The sequence below is a fragment of the Acomys minous genome, assembly GCF_964271855.1.
Source record: "Acomys minous genome assembly, chromosome: 18".
NCBI lineage: Eukaryota > Metazoa > Chordata > Mammalia > Rodentia > Muridae > Acomys > Acomys minous.
The window spans coordinates 58,110,684-58,128,719 of NC_140501.1; the positions used below are offsets into that span (position 1 = coordinate 58,110,684).

General features: G+C 45.3%; 1 protein-coding gene across 2 annotated transcripts in view; it reads left to right on the forward strand.

Annotated features, from left to right (window-relative positions):
• Nucleotides 1-18,036, forward strand: part of TNFRSF19 (TNF receptor superfamily member 19) — an 84,357-nt gene that overhangs the window by 12,419 nt on the left and 53,902 nt on the right. For both annotated transcript variants that reach the window (XM_084767580.1, XM_084767581.1), the window contains exons 2-3: nt 8,536-8,628; nt 11,348-11,458. In XM_084767580.1, the coding sequence (XP_084623706.1) occupies nt 8,551-8,628; nt 11,348-11,458 (189 nt within the window). In that variant the 5' untranslated portion in view covers nt 8,536-8,550. The remainder of the gene's footprint in view (nt 1-8,535; nt 8,629-11,347; nt 11,459-18,036) is intronic.

Here is an 18,036-nt window from a genome sequence, read left to right on the forward strand (position 1 = left end):
TTTTTAAACCATAGGATTACACCCAGGTTTTAAAAAGAAAAGAGTCATCCATCAGTAATTATATGCGGCTGTGATTATTGCGTTTCTTTAAAAAAAAAAAAACTTGGATGGGTCTCATGAGGAAATTCTGCGTGGACGGAGACAGCCTACGCAAGAGGACACTCCAAATGGTCTAAAGACCTTTTGGAATCTACCCAGGCTTCCTTCCAAAATAAAAATTTTAACAGCTGTGTCTTAGGCTGCACACAGTCCTGAGGGCAACTGTCTTTGAGCACTCACGGTCAAACGATGCTATGATTGTTTTATTTGTATCTTAGGATCAACGTTCAGTAGATTTCAGAAAACGTTCATGACTTATTAGCAGTGTACTGGTTACGCGAACATTTTGAGAATTCTGACATTTCCCTAGAGCAAACATGATTGAGCTCGCAACTCAAGAAGTAATAAGAATCCATTTCAGGAAACCCTAGCGGAGGGTAAGTTCTGTGCGGACAAAGCAAACAGAACTAGAAAGCCTGGCTGAGGCCCTGGATGATTTTGAACTTTGGGGAATTTGAACTGCTGAGTTTGGCAGCAGAAAACCTTAACGCTTGTGGAGTCCTTAGGCCCAAACATTTCGTTATTTGGGAGAGAACCGTTCTGGCTTCCCTTCTGGTGTGCACGTTCCTCTCAACTTTTACACAACTCTGCAAGCTTCCTAGGCTGCCAGCGCTACCAGCTCCCCCTGCATGGATAAGGATTTTCAGAACACAGTCAAGTTAGGAGGGTTGGAGAGATGGCTCAGAGGTTAAGAGCACTGCCTGCTCTTCCAAAGGTCCTGAGTTCAATTCCCAGCAAGCACGTGGCGACTCACAACCATCCATAATGAGATCTGGTGCCCTCTTCTGGTGTACGAGGATATGCAGGCAGAACACTATATACATAATGAATAAATAAATCTTTAAAAAAGAAGAATAGCTGTAGGAGCTGGTTACAGTGGCGCACACCTGTAATCCCATTATTTCTAAGCTACTTATCCAATTATCACAGTGTAAGCAATTGTACTTAATACATTCACTTTATTTCTAAGGCTTTTTATTTTTTACTTTTTAAAGCAGTAAGCTTGTTAATTTCCCATTTCTTTAATGTTTTATCTTCTTCATATTAGAAAATTCATGGTCAAGTGCTGCTTTATTATATAATGTTACAGTTTTGCTATAAAGTCCCATCCACTTTATCTGTGGGTTAAAAGTGTTTGAGAGGTAGAAATTAGAGGCTGGGTGTGCTGGCTTGTACCGAAACATTCCATAGTACAGAAAATGAGGCAGGAGGTTTGCCGTGAGTTTGGACCTGCATAGTGACACTTTATCTCAAAAACCAAAAAATAAAATATAACAGATGGAAGAATAAGGAAAATGAGATGATTTATTCTGTAAAAGATTATGTGAGTCATTCTAAGTAATTCTTAGATTCGTTTGCTTTGATGGTTAAGTAGTTTAAAGATGCTCATATTTAATGTTGGGTGTTTTTCTCTACATTCCCCATCTTCTTTTTTTTATATATATATATAAATCAAACAAATGTTATAGACAATTTAAACAGCTCAGTTAACAACATGACCCTATACCTACCACCTAGAACTTACACATCCTTCATGTGTTTTATGGGATGTATTGAGAAATCGACTGTATGTTAAGTTTGTAAGGCAGATCTCATTGCGAAAGACTGCTTTTTAATTTTATTTTTAAAAATTCTGTGTGTATGAGTGTTTTGCCTACATGTGTGCTTGTGCGCCATGTGCTTGTGGTTCCGATAGATGGTAGAGGGCGTCCTCTTCCTGGGGCTGGAGTTACAGATGGCTGTGAGCCCCTATGTCAGTGCTGGGAGTTGAACCCTCATCTTCTGACAGCCAGCCAGTTTTCTTAACTGATCAGTCATCTCTCCAGCTCAAGGCTGCTTTTGGGGGGCTGGAGAAATGACTCAGCAATTAAGGATAGTGACTGCTTTTCTGGAGGACCTCGGTTCAAATCCCAGCACCCACATGGCAGTTCACAACTGCCTGTAATTCATTCCAAGATCTGACACTCTCACATAGACATACATGCAGGCAAAACACCAATTCAATAAAATAAAAGTTAATTTAAAAGAAAATTTAAAAAAGCAAGTTTTTTAAAAAGACTATTTTGATCACAGCATAATTTTAGAATACATAAAATACATTTGGTTACTTAAAAACATAGGTGTTTATTCAATTTCTCCTGAGATCTTTACTACATTTTCATTTTCTTCTTTTTTTTAATTGATAAGAATTTCTTTTTAATCCCTAAGAGTAAACGCATTACTGTGATTGCCTAAACAAAATGTAAGCAATGACGACCCCAGTTGAATGTCAGCCCTGGTGGAAACCTGAGATGAACAGCTACAGGCTGAGAGACGGGGGACTAGCCCTCCATAGGAATGAGCCCCCCAGTTGGCTGTGCACTACTGAGAGGTCAACCCCCAAAGCATACATCCAAGCCCCACCTTACCTTTTGAACCAGGACCTCTCAGTGAACCCGGAGCTCATTATTTGGACAGGACTGGCTGGCTTTCAGGATCTGGGCTTCCCTTGTCTCTACCTCCCCAGTGCTACCATGGCAGGGTCTGTCTGTCTGTCTGTCTGTGCCAAACTTCAGATCTTTTTGATCTTCATGGACTCAGCCATCTTCCCAGCCCCACCTCCCTAAGCGTTTTAGACAAGAGACAGCCCCCCTCTTAGAGCCCTGCATCCAAGAATGATGTCCTGACCTGGAATCTGTTCCACTACAATCACGTATATTTCACTCTTAATGCTATATTGGCACTTATTTTTCACTTATATTACTTCGTCCTTTACAACTCTACTAAGATAATAACATTATCTCTGATTTATTCTTCACTTAGCATGTACCAGCTACACAGTCTGTGCGAATTGCAATTCTCGAGTGAAACTGAAGTCCTGGCCGTTAAGTCTCCAGGCCCTGACTGACGTAACAAACACACAAGGCTGGTAGGTAGTGGGATATAGGAAGAGAAGCCAGGAACGCAGTGAAAAGAGGAGCAGAAAAACTATGCGAGCTTCTATGTGAGGGACAAGCCACGCCTGGCCTCACCTCGGTATGGCCTCAGGGCTGATAGGCTGGCTCCTGTGTCAAGGAAGCCCTTCAGAACACCAAAAATTATTTTTAAAGACCCAAGTATGTGCCTCAGCATTTGTTGCTCTTGCAGAGGGTCTGAGTTCAGTTACCAACACCCACGTGGCAGCTCTTGTAACTTCTCGTAACTCTAATACCAGGACATCTGACACCCTCTTCTGATCTCCAAAGGCACCAGGCACACATGGTGCACACACATGAGTGCAGGCAAAACATTCATACACATAAAGAGTGAACATTAAAAGACAACAACAAAACCCTAAAACAACAACAACAAGCCCCCAAGCATTGCCTTGGCAGCAGACTAGGAGAGAGAAGCAAGCAACTGCGCATGATGCGAGGCGAGGTTCTGGGTACCCCGTGCCGAAATGCCCAAGCTACAGTCATGGTTGGCAGGCATTAGTTTAAGGACTGCTTTAGAGGCCTGCCCAACCTGGCCGACTTGGAGTCTCCTGGGTCTTGCTCTTTTGAGCTGCCGCCTCTGAGGTCCCTTTGCTCATGTGCACGTGGCACGGGTTTTTGTTTTGTTTATTGCCAGCAAGTGCCAGGGGTTGCCTGTACGGCACCTGTTATGTTCCTGTCCCTGCCAAGCTGGGCCAGCTGGGACACATCTGCATTAATGTCCATTCAGGCAGCCAAGCAGGGCGAGCAGCTTGGTGTGTGAGGGCCTCTTCAGAGCAGCTGGCGGGATGTGTTCCAGCCCTGCACTTTGGATTTTTGTACCTTCTTATTCTGGCCCAGTTCTGATGCTTCCGCCCTGCTTGGTGAGGCTGCAGGCAGACGCCAGGGCAGGAGTGCCTGTTCTGAGATGCCAGCTAGGGCCAGTTTTGCTGCACCTGACCTGTAGAAGTGGATGTAGGTTGGAAGGTGTTTCCAGCATGGACTTTTTTTTTTTTTTTTTTTTTTTTTTTTAGTTTTTCAAGACAGGGTTTCTCTGTGTAGCCCTGGCTATCCCGGGCTCAATTTGTAGATCAGGCTGGCCTCGAACTCAGAGATCCACCTGCCTCTGCCTCCAGAGTGCTAGGATTAAAGGCACATGCCACTATCGCCTGACTAACAGACTAACAGACCGTTATATAGAGGCATAGTCATTTGTATTTCTTGGCCTTGATAAGTTAATGCCAAATACATAGAATCTTGAAACATAAATTCATATTTTATGTCTTGGAGCCCAATCCCGGAATGCTACAGTTTTAGCACAGTTTCACAAACCGCCTTTTTATTGTCTTGGTTTTTTTTTTTAATTTTAAATATTATCAACAAAAAGTTATTTCATTACATTTTTCTTTTGTTTTGCCGGGCGTGGTGGCGCACGCCTTTAATCCCAGCACTCGGGAGGCAGAGGCAGGCGGATTGCTGTGAGTTCGAGGCCAGCCAGGTCTACAAAGTGAGTCCAGGACACAGCTAAGGCTAACACAGAGAGACCCTGTCTCAAAAAACCAAAAAATAAAATAAAATAAAAACATTTTTCTTTTGTTTTTATGAATGTCACAGAATTTCATAAGGAAATCTCATTTCATTCCAGGAAGTTCCTGGTCGCACTTATAACACTCCACCAGTGAAGTGGTTGGTTTCTAAAGTGCTCCTTGGCCACAGTATAAAAGGCGTGTAGAAGAAAGTGGTGCTCGCCAAGCTGCCGCCAGATGCACCTTGTTAGTATCGTCCCCACCATAGCTCTCTACTCAAACTGGGTTGAATGAGTAAAATTAAGTTTGCTCTTTCATTATATACTTGTCATCAGCTTCGTTGATGCAGTTCCACCTTCTCTAGTAAAAGAGGTCATTGGATCCAGCCACACAAGACCTCAAGTCTGCAATGATATGACAGAATATCTAAGGTTCCGTGTGGGATCACCAGACAGAAATTTGATTTGACAACTAGTAGTTTTGACTCTTGACCTCTGGCCTTCTCTCCCACTGTATGGAGATAGATACCTATTTTTAAAAGTAAGGAAAGAGTAGTGTGCTCCTTATAAGCACAGGACTTGGTCTTGTGAGAGCTTGGTTCAAACAGCGGACCAGTTCTTGCTCTCCACAGGCTGCCCTGGGTCACTGTGATCTCCCACAGTGGCCTGGCAGGCGACGAGTCTTCAAGGACCATTGTCCCATGGAAGGTTGTTAGATGCTCAATAAAAATGTCATGACATGAGGGAGGGGGTTGTCAGTAACATGAAGAGGAGAGGGCACATAATGGGGAGGGGGATGTTTAAATGGAGAGATGGAAGGGAGGGAGGGCGGGCAGAGGAGGGAGTTAGGCGAGAAGTAACTAACACCACGGACACCTGAGAAAGCCATATGGAAATCTACCATTTTATAAGCTTTCTAGACACACACACACACACAAACACACACACACACACACACACACACACACACACACATACACACACACACACACACACACACACATTTAATTAGAGTTAGCCCATATAGGTAATAATATGCCTTCTAGAAGCTGTCCATTGCCAAATAAGAAGCCCAGGGCCTGATGTCGGGTATCTTCATTGAGCTGTTAGTTGGGGGTGGGGGGTGGGGTGGGGTTCTAGAGACCTTCAAACTAATCTGGCTAATTGGCATTGCTCTTAGTTGCCTATGAGAACCTGGTGTAAAGAAGCAAATGATGCGAAGCCACCCACTTTGATCATAGCACATGGAGAAATCAAGTAGATAGTGACTAGGAAACTTCCTTCCTGCTGGTTAGCTTTCACAGTACTGGAAGGGGATATGTGGAGTGTCGGGGGGGGGGGGGGAAGTCATCGACCATCTTACCCAGCTGGGAGCCCAGGGAGCCCCAGTAACAACTGGTGTGAGAAGATATGTCCATGGGTATAACGGTGGCACAGATGTTATAGGGGTAACCAACAGTTGTTAAAATTATATGTAAGGCCAGCTCTACAACATGAAATGCATGCCTAGTATTGTAAATTTGGATCCAAACTCATGATTGGTGAGTTCATGGGCCTCAGAGGTTAAAAAGCTAGTTATCCGTAGTCTAAGTAAACATAGTAGCAAACAGCCCTACAAATTCATATCTATCTATCTGTCTGTCTGTCTCTCTCTCTCTCTCTCTCTCTCTCTCTCTCTCTCTCTCTCTCTCTCTCTCTCAGTACAACTCTCAGACCTCACTGGAGAGGTTTCTTTGTGCAGTAGACAGCAGTTAACACAGACATTGTTAATTCTCTAGCCAAAGTACGGAGGATAACGATCTATGGAGTTTTCATCCATACTTGGGACGTCCGTATCCCATACCTTCCAACAAGTCTCAGAGACCATCAAGGAAGACAATACAGAAAGGTTATAAGAGCCAGAGGTCAGTGAGGACTTGGGGGGTGAAAGAGTCTCTTCTGGCCATGCCAGGACTGCGATGCTCATGAACTCACAGCAGCTGGGCAGGACCTGCCCAAGATCAAGCCACTGAGCATCCCAGCACAGGGAGGGCCTCGTAGGAGCTAATGGCAGTGAATGACTTCTGAGAGTTGGTTTTCTTTAAGGGTAGGTCCAGGACGCAGTGGGTGGCCTCACATCCAATTAGTACACGGGCAACACAAATTCGATTCAGTAGATTATTTTAATTTTTTGAAAAGACACAAATTTGGGAGAGGTGGAGGGTGGGGGGGTGAATCTGGCAGGAGTTAGGAGAAAGACTGGAATAAGATCAAAATGCATTGTATGCATGCATGAAAGTCTCAAAGAATTGAAAAAAAGTTTTCAATACCATAACACTTGCTACTACTTTCCTATGCTCCCTAAACACTCGGTGTCAGTGACCTCTCCCACTGTGCTGGAGGACTCCCTGGTCCAGCTAGGATGATTGGCTTGAAGGAACTATGACTCCCCCAGCCTGAGGGGCTTGTTCTTCTTCACATAGATGCTCTCTGTCCCGGTAAAGTAGATCCTGATCTGGGTGGTTGAAGCAAGCCTCTAATCCCAACTGTTTGGGTGACTGAGGCAAGAGGAGATGAGTTCAAGACCTGTCTGGAGCGATTTAGCACGACATTACCTCAAAAGAGATAGAAAACAAACACCTGATGGGAGGGTTGGGGAGATGGCTCGTTGCGTCCAGTGTGTAAGCGACATTCAGAAGTTTTGAGACGAAAGCGTCCTGCTGATCACCCACCCTCACTCTGTGTTGTGCGGCATTGGGGAGGAGCCGCTGGGGCTCAGCCTTAGATTTAGCATCTGTTCCTGGGATCAGATCTGTGCAGGGTTTGCATTCACAGAGGGCTTTGCATCGTCCTAGAACCGCCCCACCCCACGTGGGCTCCCATCTGTCTCTGTCTCTAACTGCAGAGTGTCCTGCAGCAGGTTACGTAGCCCTTTCTGGTTATTACCCCCTCCTCTAAGGAATGATAGTATCATTGACCTGCTAAACCAGTGGTTCTCGACTTGTGGGTCATGGCCCTTTGGGGGGTTGACTGACCCTTTCACGGGAGACACCTAAACCATCAGGAAGCACAGATATTTACATTGCAATTCATAGCAATAGCCAATTTATAATTAGGAAGCAGCAACAAAAATAATTTTATGTCTGGGGGTCCCCACACCACAGGGAACTAAATTAAAGGGTCACAGCACTAGGAAGGTTGAGAACCACTGGTCTAGAAGGCCTTCGGAGTAAGCAAATTAGCACGCTAGGGACACACTCGTTCTTAGAAGTGTTGTTTTGTTGCTGTCATTACCCTGTTGGCCCCATCTAAACAGTTATGAACAGAAGGTTGCAAGCTGCTGTGTGAATGTGGCGCTCTTCTGGATGAAGTAGACTGGCTGCTGGAAAGACTTGGGTAGAAAATAAAGCCCCGTGTGAGGTGGAAGCCCAGAGCCAGTAGGAGTCCTGCATGAATACATGCAGGAAATTTTATAAAATTTCATTACACGTGCCAGTGCACCGTCACTGTATGGCAGTCAGAGGACCACTGTAAGAGTTGGTTCTTGAAGCCTGAGGCTGGAACTCGGGCAGCTAGTGCTTTTACACACTGAACCATCTCTCTGGGCCAGTGGTATCTTTTTAAAAAGTGGTCCTTTTAGGTTGGGGAGATGGTTCAGCAGTCAGGAACACTGGCTGATCTTGCAGGGGACCTGGGTTCAATTCCCAGCACCTACATGGGGCTCACAGCATTTGTAATTCCAGTCCTAAGGGATCCAGCACCCTCTTCTGACTTCCCTGGGTACCATGCACAATGCGTGTGGTACAGAGACATCCATGGCAGCAAAACACCCATACACATAAATAAAGCGAAGTGGTGCTTTTAAAAGTTAAGTAACATTTAACGCCTCATATGGACAAAAAGTGGTGGTCACATCATTAGATAGTAAGTAGAGAGTGGCCCCTGAGACTTTGGATGTTAACTGTGTCTTCGTCCTTGTCTGTGACTTACTTTCTTCAGGGATAAACTCGTCTGATGAGAGCCATGGCTTTCAAGGTCCGGCTTGGACAAGGGAGAACGCTCTTCACCACCGTGCTTTTCCTAGGCTATTTGGTAAGTACAGTCTTCTTTCTTTCATGTGAATATGGAAAAAGAGCTCATATCATGGTCCCAGGTTATACATGTGGTGACACAGGCCTATGATCTCAGCACTCCAGGCTGAGGCAAGAAGATTGCAAGTTCAAGACCAGCCTGGGCTTCGTAGCAAGACCCTTTTTCAAAAAAACAGTCAAATGCGCGCATGTGCGCACGCACGCACGCACACACGCACACACACACACACATACACACACACACACACACACAATTAAATAGTACGAAGACTATTTTCCATTTATGAGAACATTATATTTTTTTCCGTTCAAATTATGCTTGCTGTATTTAGGTAGTGCTGTTTGTCACAAGTGTTGAAGTTATTTTGTTTAAATGTAGGTAAAATCATAAAGCTAGTTGCCATGTTTCTACTCTTAGTGTTAACAACACAATCTTGAGTTTACAGGCTATTTCTATCATAATATACCCTAGGTCAGTGGTTCTCAACCTTACTAATGCTGAGACCCTTTACTACAGTTCCTCGTGTTTTGGTGACCCCCACAATCATAAAATTATTTTCATTGGCACTTCATAACTGTAATCTTGCTACTGTGATGAATTGTAATGTAATGTCTGATGTGTGACCCCTGTGAAAGGGTTGAGACCCACAGGTTGAGACCCACAGCTCTGGGCTCTAAGAAGACCATTGTTTGTTGTTTGTTTTGTGGGGTTGAATTCAGGGTCTTGTGCATGCTAGGCAACTGGTCTACCACTCACCTACATCTCCAGTCAGAAGAGATTAAAACGATTTGATATGGCGATATGGCATTTGTACCCATCTTAAGTTCAGACAGTATTAAAGACAGAACTTTTACTGTTTGAAAGTGTGACAAGAGGCCTGTGAAGGGATCTAAAAGAACTGATTTTATTTACTCTGAGATAAAATAAGGATCTACAACTAGAAAGAAGCCCTCCTGACTTTCTGCGTGCTTGGGCTACAAGCATACACCGCCACAGCCATATTACATGGTGCTGGGGATCCAACTCCAGGGCTTTGTGAATGCTAAGCAAGCAGTTGGCCACCTGAGCCTAATTCCTAGTTTGAGACAACCTTATAGTTTTAAAAAGGCATTTATTTATTTACTTTTTAAATTTCCGTACAGGTTGTTCTGTGTTGAAATCACCCTCCTCACTGCCCTCCCTATCCTCCCCCCTCCCCCCCCAATTTGTCCTCTTTATTATGCTAAACAATTGTACTTCTTTTTCATATTTTTATATCCACAATGTGGTTTTACGTGACTGTGAAAGACAAAATGATGTAGCTCAAGTTGGTCTCAAACTCTCTGTATGTAGCCGAGGATGGCCTTGAATTTCTGATCCTCCTCTCTACGCCCTTTAATGCTGCGATTACAGACATTCGCCGACACCACATAGGGTTTACACAGCGCTGGGAAATGAACCCAGCACTTCATTCATGCTAGGAAGCACTCTACCAACTGGGCTACGTCCCCAGCCCAGTACCAGTGTTTTTAATAGAATATTGCCTGTTAATAGGTAGGTAAGGGCCAGCGAGGCTTGCCATGGAGTCTGATGACTTGAGTTTGATGCCACGAGCTGTCCTCCGACCTCCCCATGAGTGCTGTTGCATGTGCACCTCGCATATAAATAAGTAAATACATAAATACATGAACAAATTTTAAAACATTTTAAAGCAAATTTTAAAAATGACAGTAATAACGCGAACTTGCTTTTAGTAGATAGAAAGCTCTAGATTAATTAAGCTAACTGATTTGGGGGGATTTTTAGTTATTGCTCTTTTTGACGACAGTATAATTTTTCTACCCAAGGTAGCTCTGAGCCCAATCACACTCTTCAGTCCTAGGGAACACTGGGTGGTAATCAGACAGGGTGTGAGTTCAGGTTCATGCAGCACTTTGCTTGGAAGAGTTCAGAGCTGGTCTTGGTCACCTCCTACCACCGCCACCTCCATCTTCAGGAGGTTGTGAGCACATGGTTGTCAGGTAAGAGTTCTTAAAGACAGTCTCTCGGTGAGTGTAGTGACCCACACTCTCCACCTGGGTATGTGGCAGTTCGTGGGGAGAGGAGGCAGAAGAGTCAAGAGTTTGAAGCCAGCCTGAGCTACATCTTGAGATCCCGTCTCAAATAAGCAAAGATCAATAAACGAACAGCACCAACAATAGCTTCTTAAAAATTAAATACAGGGCTGTCTAAAGGAAAGCCCCAGGTTCCTGTGGTGTTACGAATGCACCTTGGCTGCATATGCATTGTTAGGATGGATTGTGTTCATATTTCTTTAAGATCATAAAAGGTTGGTTGGTTTGCTTTAATTCAGAAACTTTCAGGTAGCAAAAGCCCTGGGGTCACTGCAGGGTCATTCCTTCATGTGTCATGTTAGAGGAGCCAGCATCCCCCGGATAATCAGAAAAGTAGACTAACTGATGGGGACCACAGTTAAGTCTAGGACAAGGGGGCCCTGACTACAGGATGAATAAACACTTCACAGGGTAAGAAGGACATGAGTTACAGATCTACTTGTCCCATGGACGCATCCAGAAAGTGGCCTTTCTTCTTAAAGCGAAGCTTAAGGCGCTGCCGCGCTGAGGCAGTTTTTACTCTCTAGTCGTGAGCAACCCTGCAGATGCCATCTCTCTCTCTTTTGTGAGCAGGGTGAGGGGTCGGGCTGAAGATAACATGTAGGGAACTGGTTTTTCTCTTCCAGTCATGTAAAGTGACATGTGAAACCGGAGACTGCAGACAGCAAGAATTCAAGGATCGCTCTGGAAATTGTGTCCTCTGCAAGCAGTGTGGACCCGGCATGGAGTTGTCCAAGGTACGTATCCCGAGTACGTGGTTACACTTCGGTTAGAAGTTGCATTCTCTTAAACCAAATGACTTTAGTTGACTCTTAGCAACACTTTGGGTAACACAACAGAACTCTTGTCTCACTATGCCACTTTAGCAAGGTCTAATAGAATTCCTCTCTGACCCCTGCATCTTTTTGAGATAAGTAGATTATACCAACCAGAATTCTGCACATACCATTGATGTATGTATCTTAGTATTTCCGTGATAGAATGTTTTGGGGGTTAATCGTAAAGAGCCAATACTCTATTTAAAGCTTAAAAGTAAAACACAAATAACTAAGGGTGAAATAATGAAACTAGAAATAACTACCATTTCTTGGGCCTTCTTTTTCTTAAAATGAATGTTATCATCGCTGGTTGGTTGTGTTCTGCGTAGGGATGGGATGTCATGCGGCAGGCCAGGGTATTGAGGGAAGCAAGTGTTATCATTTTACCACTCTGTCTGCACTCCACAGAGCACTTTGGCATATGCATTTTAAATCCTGCTCGTTAAATATTTTGGGGCTTAGCAGGGCATGGTGGCGCACGCCTTTAATCCCAGCACTTGGGAGGCAGAGGCAGGTGGATTGCTGTGAGTTGGAGGCCAGCCTGGTCTACAAAGTGAGTCCAAGACAGCCAAGGTTACACAGTGAAACCCTGCTTCAAAACAAACAAACAACAAAAAAAATTGGGGCCTTTCTCAGGGCCCACTTGCAGTTGGAATAAGACACAAAAAGAGTCCTTTAGCTGGGGCCGTCTCTCAGCCTGCTCATCTAAACTTATCATAACTTCTCTGCTTTCTCCTCTCCCCACGCGGCTCTCATTACTTGCGTACCGCTCCGTTTCATCCTTTCTGCTTTCTTCCATGTGTCTCTCTCCATCTGCCCGTCTCTTCTCCCCGCCCGCAAGTCCCGTCCCTGTACTTCTTGGCGGAGTCCTGGGCTGCCAGCTCTTTGTTGTATAAAAAGCCACATTTCAGTCTGAACCAATCAGCAGCAAGACAAGGCCTAATCTATCTCATATGGCTTGTCCTTTGGCAGGGGAGGAAGGAGAAGTGTTTACAAATAGAAAGCCCATGATGGGCCATAGAAATTACAGCACCAAAAATCCTGCCAGCACTTGGCTCTCTGCCCTGTACAGCATTAACAGTCTACAGAGATACACCTCAGTGCAAGGGAGGACCATCCCAACAATTAAGAAATCCTCCTTGGGAGGTTAGGGAGATGACTCAGCAGTTACGAGTGCTGGCTGCTCTTTCAGAGGACTGGGTTCAGTTCCCAGTACCCACATGGCAGCTCACTGTTGTCTGTAACCCCAGTTCCAGGGCACCCACCACCTTTACACAGGCAAAACTCCAATGCACACGAAAAACAAATAAATAAATAGATAAATAAATAAATATCCTCCTCCTCCTCACAGCTGCTCATATTTCACAGTGTCTCCTCTTGGCCTCTTCTAAGCTAAACACCCACTTGCTTTATTTTTCGGTCTTTTGAAGATGTTACTAGTTATGAGGAATTGGTGTGGTGCTTTGTTCTTAGTGAAGCATCAGAGCCTTCTGTTATAGAAGAGACAATGGACTTTTGTTTTTATCAAGAGTGGCCTTTAAAAGGAAAGCCCTCTCCCCTGCAGACTGTTTTTACTTAAAACCGGAGTCTTACCGTTCATAGGCTTTTGATCAGCGAGCTACAAACCGCAGGCAAGGAAGAGTCCCACATCCCACAGCCCCATCCTTGGAGAGAGCTTTTCTTTCTGCTTGCTGTGTGGTGGCCTTCCCCGTGCTGACTTCGCATCTGGATTGACAGGGCTTCCAGCTCTCTGACAGCTTGTTAATCGCTACATCTCACCAGAAAGGTGTCAGTTCCTCTTGACTGTCCCCATGTTTATTTCAGATGTAGGTTCTGCCATATTGGGTAGACAGCAGGTCCTGGTGCCCAGGGCCAGCAAACACATTCAAGCGTCCGCGCAGCCATAAGGGAAATAGATGGCTTTTCCACCGCTGAGATCCTTTTGCCTAGCGCTGTGAAAAGATGAGTGGAACTATATGGATTCTGAGACGAGAAAACCCTTCCTGAACGTTTATTCTCTTCGCTGCATCCTTTGTAGAGAATATAAAAAGAATTATCTAGAGAATCAGACCAGAAGGTGAAGATTCACCCATCTGTAAAATGTTTAAATAGGAAAAAAAAGTCATTCCACAGTCTCTGGTTGCACAGGAACTTCTGTGCAGCTAAACAAACTCAAGGATCAGCTGTCCTGAGATCTCCAAAGGAAGTGAACCCTGTGGAGTCAGGCTGCTGTAATACGTGGTCTCACAACCTCCTGTTAGGGCGGGAAGCTCTAGCCATCCTTGACCCCAACTGCCAAAGCCTTGGTATGGAGAAGTAGGCGAATGCAGAACCCTGCAGCCCTGTGTGGTGTGGCCTCCTCCATTTTACCTCCAGGGTCCCGAGGGGATTCTCCTGATGCTGAGCACAGAGGACACCTCTCTCCCAGCAAGGGCGAGGCGGGCGGGGCGTGGGGGGGGCGGTGCTTCTGAAAGAGGCTAGAACAGTGTACTCTCGAGAAGACTCGCCCTCGGCAGAAAATTGGGGGTTACTAGTTGGGGTACTACCTAAGTGACAGGGGAGAGGGAAAGACCAGGGCCTGCTCACTTGAGTTCTCCTGCCTTAGAAGCAATGGGGACAGAGGGGGAGGGAGGGGAAGGGGAAGAGGGAGAGAGAGAATGTGTGCAAATTCCTCGAAGGTCATAGTCCAAGGGCACAGAAAGGCAGACACAGACACAGTGAGAGCGTTAGGGCCTGCTTCCCAGCCCTCACAGCTCCCCCATACTAATAATCCTGTTTACCCAGTTCATCAGCTGTGATTTGTAACAAAACAAAACAAACAAACAAACAAACAAACAAAACAAAAACCTACACAACACAAGAAAAAGCACACTAACAGGCAAAAAGCTGAATTTGAAGGGACAGAGCAAGCATAGGAAACAAACATGATGAAAGAATTGGCATGATCATAAAAAGAGTTTAAAATAGCTGTGGCTGATGTACTAAGATAAAATGGGCATTAGTTGAGATAGGTGGGCAGTATAGGCAGAGAGGTGGAAATATTTGGAAAGAACTTGAATAAATAAATGAATAAGTAAATAAATAATGAAGAATGCATCTACTAGGCCATTGGTAGACTAGATACCACAAAGGACCAGATCTTAATACCGGGAGACTTATCAATGGACACTTCCGGAACCAGAAACCAAAGTACAAACTAAAGGGGGGAAAGTTTTAAGACAAGGGAGAAGAGGAAGTGCCGCATCCACAGGGGACAGAGGTGGGCGTGGCTCTCACTCTTGGGGAGCAATGGAACAGAAGCAGAGTGAGCAATTTAAAGTGTTATGAGAAAACCTCAGAATTCTGGCAGTGAGAAGTTGTCCTACAGTGAAGAAGAATTCAGGCCTGGTGGCCCTGGCGTGTCATCCTAGCCCTTGAAAGGCTGAGGGAGTAAGAGCCAGAATTTAAAGCCAGTGTGCACTACGTAGTGAGTTCCCAGTCGAAAGAAAGGAAGAAGGAAAGAAAGAAAAGGAAGGAGAGAAAGAAGGAAGGAAGGAAATTAGGAGGGAGGGAGGGAGAGAGGGAGGTGAGTGAGCCAGGGAGAAGTGGGGGCTGAGTGGACCGTGAGCAGAGCCCATCCTCCAGGAGACGGGGACTTCAACATCCTTCTGTTAGAAACCAGCCGAGCCACAAGCAGACTCTTGGCAAGGTCATAGCTGACAGTAAGCCGCCATCAATCAAACTGGTTGTCGGTGACATTCTTCCATTGCCAGCAGAATACACATTCTTCTCCAGCTTTCATGAAGGATTCAGCAACCTGGACCACATGTCAAGTTGTTAAGTGTTTCCTAACACATTTAAAAGAATATTTGAAACGTAGGTGTGACCTGTCCATCAACTGACAAAAGAACACAATGGAAACCAGGGACAGGAAGATAATTGGAAAAGTCCTCAAGTGCTTGGAGATTAAAAACAACAACAACAACAAAAACACTATGCTAAATAACCCACAAACCAGAGACAGAAGAAACTTCCTTTTCCCAAGAAAATGACAATGGGTTTATAAAAATGAGTGAGATGAAATGAAACAGTACTTAGAATAAATGTGCAGAATTAATGCATGTATTAGAAAAGAAAAACCTAAAGCTTCTGTATTAGGAAACTAAGAAACAAATCAAATCCAAGCTGAGGAAAAAGTAGATAATAACGTGAGGCTGGGGGAGAGGGAGAGAAACAAGAAATCAAAAAGGGAAATTAACAAAAGCAAAAGTTGATTCTTCAGGAAGATTAAACAAAGCAAAACACAAGGATACCCCTCTAACCAGGCTGAATGAGGAAGCTGACACTAAGACACATACTACAAATATCACAAGTGACAGGAAGTATCATTACAGATTATGGACATGAAATTTTGACAACTATAATCTCAAAGATAAAGCATGCCAAGCCTATGAACGGCACAGTCTACCGAAACACACAAGAGAAAACAATCCTTATCTACTGAGGAGATCTGCTCAGTAGTCATTAGTAAACTGCCATGAGGAAAGTACCAAGCCAGAGCGAGTTCACCAGTTAAGAAATTACACCAGTGTCCCCCGCAATCCGTGCTTTAACACGGAAGCAGTGAGCACAGACTCATTCGGTAGATGTCAGCTTAACGGCACCTAACGTCAAGAAGACAAGAATATTACAAAAAATAAAAATAAAAATAAAAAAAGGAAAGCTACAGAACAATAAATCTCATGAACATAGACATGAAAATCTCCAACAAAAATTTAACAAATCCAAGCCAAGAGCGTTCCCCTCTGTCCTTAGGAGCTATCAGTGTGATATTGTGACTAAGTGGGCTTCGTTCCTGCCGTGCAAGGCTGGTTTAACAGTTGAGACTCAATGGGTGTCATCCATCACATCGACACAGTAAGGAAGAAAAACCATGCGTCATCTCAATACCCATGTGAAGGATATTCAACCCCCGTTCAATATGGAAACTCTTCGTAAGCCAAGAATGAAGGCGGAACTTACCTAACCTGAAAGAGAATACTTACAGGAACAGCCCTACAGTCAGCACTTACCCAGAGGAGTTAAAAACTTGCATCTACACAAAATCCGCACAGAAGCAGCTTTACGCGCAGTTACCAAGACCTGCGAGCAGTTCAGTTATCCCGTGGTAGGTGAGGGAGAAACCAGACCATCCAGCCAATGAGATACTATTCCGCACTAGAAACAAAATGGAGGTCAAGCTATGAAAAGGCATGGAGAACCTTTAGTGCATATACTGGGTGACAGTTCGGGGGTAGCAAAAAGGTTGGGAAGCGAGGCGTGGGAAGGTAGCATGTCGCTGTCCAAGCCTGTAAACTGTACGACACCAGCACAGAGCCCTAAGAGAAACAGAGGCTGTTAGGTGATAGTACAGGGACTGTGGATCGGCTGGACTGAAACAGATGTGTCATTCAGGCAGAAGTTGATAATGAAGATGCTGTGTAGGGAATGGGGTGGGGCTGAGGGTGGGAGTCGGGGTGGAGGGGGTGGGGCTGAGGGTGGGAGTCGGGGTGGAGGGGGTGGGGCTGAGGGTGGGAGTCGGGGTGGAGGGGGTGGGGCTGAGGGTGGGAGTCGGGGTGGAGGGGGTGGGGCTGAGGGTGGGAGTCGGGGTGGAGGGGGTGGGGCTGAGGGTGGGAGTCGGGGTGGAGGGGGTGGGGCTGAGGGTGGGAGTCGGGGTGGAGGGGGTGGGGCTGAGGGTGGGAGTCGGGGTGGAGGGTTGTGGAGAGACAACTGATGTCTCAGGATCTTTCTCTCCCAGTGTTATTGTAAACCTAAAACTGATCTTTTAAAAAGTAGAAAGGAAGTCCCTGGGCGCGGTGCCATACACCTGTAATCCCAGCAGTCTGGAGGCAGAGGCAGGCAGATCTCTGTGAGTTCAAGGCCAGCCTAGTCCTTAAAAAAGGTCTCTGAGCAAAATGGACCACTTTTCCTGCATGCATTTTTGTATTATTTCATATATTTATTCTTATGTTTGTGGCTCATTTTCCTTATTTTCTATACTTTGCCTGCAAGTATGTCTGTGAATTGTGTGTGTGCCTGGTGCCCATGGACCCAAGTGATCAGAGTTACAGGTGGCTGTGAGCTGCCATGTGGGGGGGCTAGGAATCGAACCTGGGTCGTCCGGAGCTTCAGCCAGTGCTCTTAACCACTGAGCCATCTCTCCAGCCCACATTTGTTATTCTGTAATAGGTATCTTGCAGTTGTGATGACAGGTGACGTGACCAAAGTAACTTGGCAGATGATGTCATGTGACTTTTGGGTACTAAATAGTAGAACCTTCACGCCACAAGTCCTAAGTGAGGCCTGGGATGGCTCCCATCTTAGGGATGAACAGCAATCATCCGGAGGTTGACTGACTTGTCAGTGTTGTGGCTAGTCCACCATATGCCAGGGCCCTCGGGTGGTGCAGCCACCTGGAATTATGTGACCTTTCTCACTCTGGTGCAGCTCAGTGGACTCCTGTCTAGTAGGATTGCCTG